Consider the following 5,089-nt stretch of genomic DNA (forward strand, 5'->3'; position numbering starts at 1 on the left):
CTGCCTACTGTAAAAATGTTTCACCAGCTTTCCCTCCTGAACGTCTCAAAGCAAGCATCAGCAGCAGCAGCGAGAAGAAGAACGGCTGCTGCAGCTCGAGGGAGCGAGGCTGCGAGGGGCGACGGCCGTTTCTCCAGAGAGGAAGAGCTCGAGCTCGAGCTCGACCTCCTGTCCCTTCCGGCAGTAGGTACGTATGCTGCGCGCCTCCGAGCTAGGGATTTTGAGGATTGTGCTCTGGGAGCTGCGAGTTCCGCTTGCTCGATTTCTTGGCCACCTGCCCTGCGAGCTCACTGTAGGCGGAATAGGAGGAATCCATGGGGTGCAGAGAAGAGGAGCTAGCTAGATGATATCCCCGTGCTCCGTAGAGCCACCGCGTCTTGCGCTTGCCGTCGCAACCAGTCAATTCTTCTGGTTCTTGCTTTGCTTGCCTGCTTCTGATTAGCAGTTTGCTAGGTCAGCGCTTGAGGATTTTTTTCCCCATTCTCTCTGCCTGACCTGCCTCCAATTTTCTCAGTTCTCTGCCTGTGGAACGGCTTGTTCCTGTGATTCTGGTAACCCTTGGCCGCACCTGTGAATCTGGGGCTTTGCTCGTCTGCATTTCTGTAGCCAGAATTCTAGCTGTGTGGTACAGTGTAGGGAGAACAGAGCCCTGGCAGCAGAGCACTGAAGTTGAGGGTCAGTCAGTAGAGCAAATGGTGCTCTCTGCAAAAAGTTGTTACTTATGGTCACACTGAGCAAATCCACATGTTTTTATCACAGGGGGAAAGCAGAAAATGGACGCGGCAGGTACCTCCAAGAGAGGTCGTCGTCCTCCTACCAAGGTGGGTTCTAGGATTCTTTGTTCTTTCTAATGGCTAATACTGAGTTGGACACGATTAGTATTTTACTGATAGGTGTTTTCTTGTTGTTAAATTTATTAAATAGCCACAGAAGCTCAAGTTCAAGCCGAAAGTGCCGTCGCGCAAGCCAAAGAAACCACCTGCACAAAAGTACGCTTCTCTTCTCCTTGATTTGAGCTGCTACTGCTAGTAATAATATCTCTCAAATTTTGTTCACCTGGCATGTTACAGTTTACTACTACATTACCAAGCACATTCTCTGCTCTTTCAGGCCACAACTGGAAGAGACAAAACCAATTGATGAAGAGTTAATGAAGACACTGAGGGTGAGTGATTAGGCTAGTCATAGTGGGAGTAACTTAGCTAGTAACATAGCACACTTTGAGAAAATTATGCTTATGTGGCAAATAATTAATGAGAGGTGGTAACATAATATGTTACTGTAACATAGCGCTTTCCAAGACAAGATGAATCTATGAGCTAATAAATGAAGTCATCTATGATACTACTATTATGTTACTTTGCATTATGAAGGTAGTAACTTAGACTAGTGTCATATGCATGACACTAGTCTAAGTTATTCCCCACTATGACCAGCCTTAGTCATATATTATGTATTGGGATTGGGGTTGGATAGTACTACTACATAGTGGTTGTTTACTCAGGACACAATTGTTCCTTTCTGTCTGGGGCTGACTGTCTGTTTCGTTTTTTTTTTCCTTTTTATCAGACGGGACGAGGAGATGCAAAAACTTTGCGAGTTATAAAAGGTTGGTCAATCAAATCAGCGAAGTACACATAAAATGAGCTTTCAATCAGCAATCTTTCTTAAACATGGCAAAGCCTTGCTGTAATGCTATTTGTATTCGCTTTGCAGATGAGCAATCGGCACAGAATTCCGACTCGAAGACGCTTTCTTCTGCAGCTGGAGTTAGCTTCCAAGCGGCGCAGTCAGGAAAGCACAAGCAACCAAAAAATTCTCAGGTTTCAACCTTACTCTGTTAGAAAATAGTATATTGTTCCCTTGTCATGAGAGGCACATGACTTAAGTTGATCTTGGGTCTGTGTACTTGCCTTGGCAAAAGAAGGCACTTCAAATCCCTAGGGCCTTCCCTGCCAATCCAGGTGAATTTGAGACTTCGGTTCATTCGTTCCAAACGTTTGGCCAAAACATTCCACTAGGAATAATCATGGGAATGTTCATTTGTTGACAGAAAGGTTCTACGGTGATGAAGATGACGAGGACGAAGATGATGATAATGTTGTTCGAGAAGATGACAATGATGTTGAGTTACCGGAGTCTCTCCCATGCTCAACCGAATGTGAATCTTCCATCCATCCAGCGAAAGAGCTCAATCTGCTCGTAGGCTTCTCTGAACCCTACACCAATTACCTTGATACTGTCAGGCACTTATATAACTCGTTCACAAATTTGGGACGACAGGAACACGAAGACAAGACAAGGATGTTCTTGTTCCAGTTGCCGAAATCTCTTCCTCTGCTCAGAACACCATCCACTGTAGTTCATAGGAATGGAAGGGCCATTGTCAAGGAGGTGAAAGAAGGGTACAACCTGAATGATCTGCCAGGGGGGTACATGGGCAAGATGCTGGTGTACAAGAGCGGCAAGGTCAAGATGAAGCTGGGAGATGCCGTGTTCGATGTTAGTTCATGCCTTCGGTGATATGTTCTCTTGAAGATCTAGCACGATATCGGTATGTGTGGTGTTTACTGTTTAGGTTCTTCCGTTGCAGGTGAGCCCAGGCACGGAATGCGGGATGCAGCAGCACGCAGTAGCGGTGAACACTAGAAGGAAACATTGCTGCCAGCTTGGGGAGATCGAGAGGCAGCATGTCGTGGTGACCCCGGATGTCAACTCCCTGCTGAATGACAATAGGGACTAGCTGCAACCCGCGAACCGATCAATTCTAATAGCTTGGCAAATATGGTGTGCATATATGCTAGAATAACTTATGCGTTTTAACTGCATTATGATAAATGTAAATTTGTAGCTGTAGCCTGTAGCTGTTGGTAGCACTCGTGTCACAGCAGTAGTCTAGAAATGCTGCTTGCAGCTGATGAGTGCTGTATCTTGAGTACCCTTGTATCTTACTAGCAGGCAGAAGGCGCAGCGGCACGCTGCGCCCGTGTTTAAACACGTTGTTGTTTGAGTTATATTGAGGTTTTTCTTAATACCAATGAATTCTATTAATGCTAGAGGAAAACGATAGCTTCAATAATTTCTTTGTTCTCAGCACCTCCTATTTAGAGGAATCAGCTACTTCAACGACCTTTGATGTTGTCGGATGGTCATCACATTTTATCGTTGATCTTTTTTATTTATTGAATATGGTTACATAGCAAAAACGAAATAGTTACCATATGGTGGTACAAACAATACTGGTAGTTGGCGAAGCTAGCATTGGTAATAACAGCATTGGTATGGCCGTACTGGTTAGGACGGTAGGCTCCTGTCTTGTTTTAGATCATTTGGGTTCGTTGTCGTGAATAGCAAGCACATGGACGCGGATGAATCCATTGTTAAAATTGTTTTTCCATGGCAGCGAAATGAAAATTGTTCATAGCAACATACCAGAACAATTGAGGTGCCATGGCAAAACTTTTTCTAGTTGTAGTACTGAGCATCTCCAGAATTTGTCCTTGACATTCATGGCCTTTCTTCTCTGAATCCTTTCTTGTATTCATCTTTAGAATGATACTAATAGGCCTGCTTGGCTTATAGTCCAATGCATAAAGAAAAATATGTCGTTGCGCATTCACACCACATATGGTATATTTTTGTAGTAGCTGCTGACAGCGGCGGAGCCAACGTACAAGCGTTGGGTTCAACTGAACCCAACGGATTATGCTTCGTACATGCATGCAGTGCATATTCCCATTAAAAAATTGTGACTGAACCCATCAACGAAAGGTTGTCATGTGAGCGACTAAACAAAAGGCCCACAAGTGAACAGCCCACGAGGAGTCCTGGACTCCTGACCGTAATTAATCACCGTGATTAGTCACGTACGTGGCCGCACGCCTCATCGTCTTTTCCTTTTCCAATTCGCATCTCTCCTCTCGTCTGTTCGTGTTCCTGCTGCCTCGCCGCGCCGCCGCCTCTCGGCCGGTCACAGCCAGATCGACAGCAACAACAGTGTACCCTAAAATTTAAAGTAATTAGATTACATTGCCTCATCTCCTCTCTTTGATGTATGTTTTATCTAGCCTAATAGCCTAGTGCGATAGTGTTTTTTTGCCCTAGTTTTTGATTTGTTTTTCATGGACTTTGATTGACCTAGGCTATGGAGCGGTATTTTTCGAAGAAAACTTGGTCACCAGATCGAGAGAATGATACAGGCACATCAAGGTCACCCGTTAAACGTAGGCTAAGTCCATGAAATGTCTAGTCTTTCGAAGGCTACTATTCATACAGAAATTAACTTAGATGAGTTGCCTTATGATTCGGCTGATCGGAAGAGAATTTCAGAGTACACAAGAAATCCAAAGAAGCAAGTCGAGATTAGGCGTAATTTAGTGTGGGGACCTTACAGGACAACGTCTAATTTTGATTACCCCCAGAGGGAGATTGGAGATACTCAACGGAGATTTAATCCAAAGTTTAATTTGCAATGTGGAGAAAGATATATTTTCTACCATTACTAATGATGCAATGTTTAATCTTTTTAAGGCGATGAAAGATCGAAAGGGGACACTCTAAAATGTGAGTGATTTTACAAGATTCTTACACTTGATAGTACTTATTCTAAATTTTTCAAACTAACTTGTCATTTTTTAAATGTGCCAGGAAGATGAGAAGCTACATCTAGAGCTATAAAGTTATTTGATACTATGCTATTTACAATTTGTTAGCAAGTGCTTTTATAATTTTATTGAACCGGTATGTCTTACATTTTTTAGTTTTTAATGCAACACAACGTGTTCTTTCATTATGCTGTTTTTGGGTGCTATAATTTTGTTGTAAGATAGTTTAAAATTAGACTTTACACTTCACATATTAGTACTAAGTTCTCACAATGAGCCATTGAGTGAACCCAATGGTCAAAATTTCTGGCTTCGCCCCTGGCTGCTGATTAGTCTTTTTTTAACTGAAGATACTCAAAACAGAGCAAGCACGGAAGCAGAACAAAACTAATGATAAAGGAAAAAACTGCTACATTGAGGCATCGGATTTGTTACATAAAGTAATTCTTTGTGAGCAAAATAGGAAAAGAAATGACTGTGCATTG

At 43.0% G+C, this 5,089-nt stretch overlaps 1 protein-coding gene across 3 annotated transcripts; it reads left to right on the forward strand.

Moving 5' to 3' along the window:
• LOC119269914 (nucleolin-like) lies at positions 1–3,056 on the forward strand. 3 transcript variants are annotated; one of them, XM_037551848.1, is made up of 10 exons: positions 1–187; positions 760–821; positions 925–989; positions 1,111–1,165; positions 1,570–1,609; positions 1,717–1,823; positions 1,925–1,964; positions 2,054–2,202; positions 2,284–2,502; positions 2,594–3,056. In XM_037551848.1, exons 1-10 carry the CDS (start codon positions 16–18, stop codon positions 2,741–2,743), a joined length of 1,059 nt encoding a protein of 352 aa, XP_037407745.1. In that variant the 5' UTR covers positions 1–15; the 3' UTR covers positions 2,744–3,056. The 3 variants fall into 3 exon arrangements, with proteins under 3 accessions (XP_037407745.1, XP_037407746.1, XP_037407744.1); XM_037551849.1 differs by having other exon boundaries at positions 1,928–1,964; XM_037551847.1 differs by having other exon boundaries at positions 2,054–2,502.
• Positions 3,057–5,089: the final 2,033 nt, after the last annotated feature.

Source organism: Triticum dicoccoides, chromosome 3A (genome assembly GCF_002162155.2).
Source record: "Triticum dicoccoides isolate Atlit2015 ecotype Zavitan chromosome 3A, WEW_v2.0, whole genome shotgun sequence".
Taxonomy (NCBI): Eukaryota; Viridiplantae; Streptophyta; class Magnoliopsida; order Poales; family Poaceae; genus Triticum; species Triticum dicoccoides.

Excerpts from the sequence above, each read along its gene's own strand:
- LOC119269914 (XM_037551847.1), top strand. The coding sequence starts at position 16 with ATGTTTCACCAGCTTTCCCTCCTGAACGTCTCAAAGCAAGCATCAGCA. Across the intron at positions 1,824-1,924 it reads AGCAACCAAAAAATTCTCAG|AAGGCACTTCAAATCCCTAG; the intron begins GTTTCAACCTTA and ends CCTTGGCAAAAG. Across the intron at positions 2,503-2,593 it reads TGGGAGATGCCGTGTTCGAT|GTGAGCCCAGGCACGGAATG; the intron begins GTTAGTTCATGC and ends CTTCCGTTGCAG.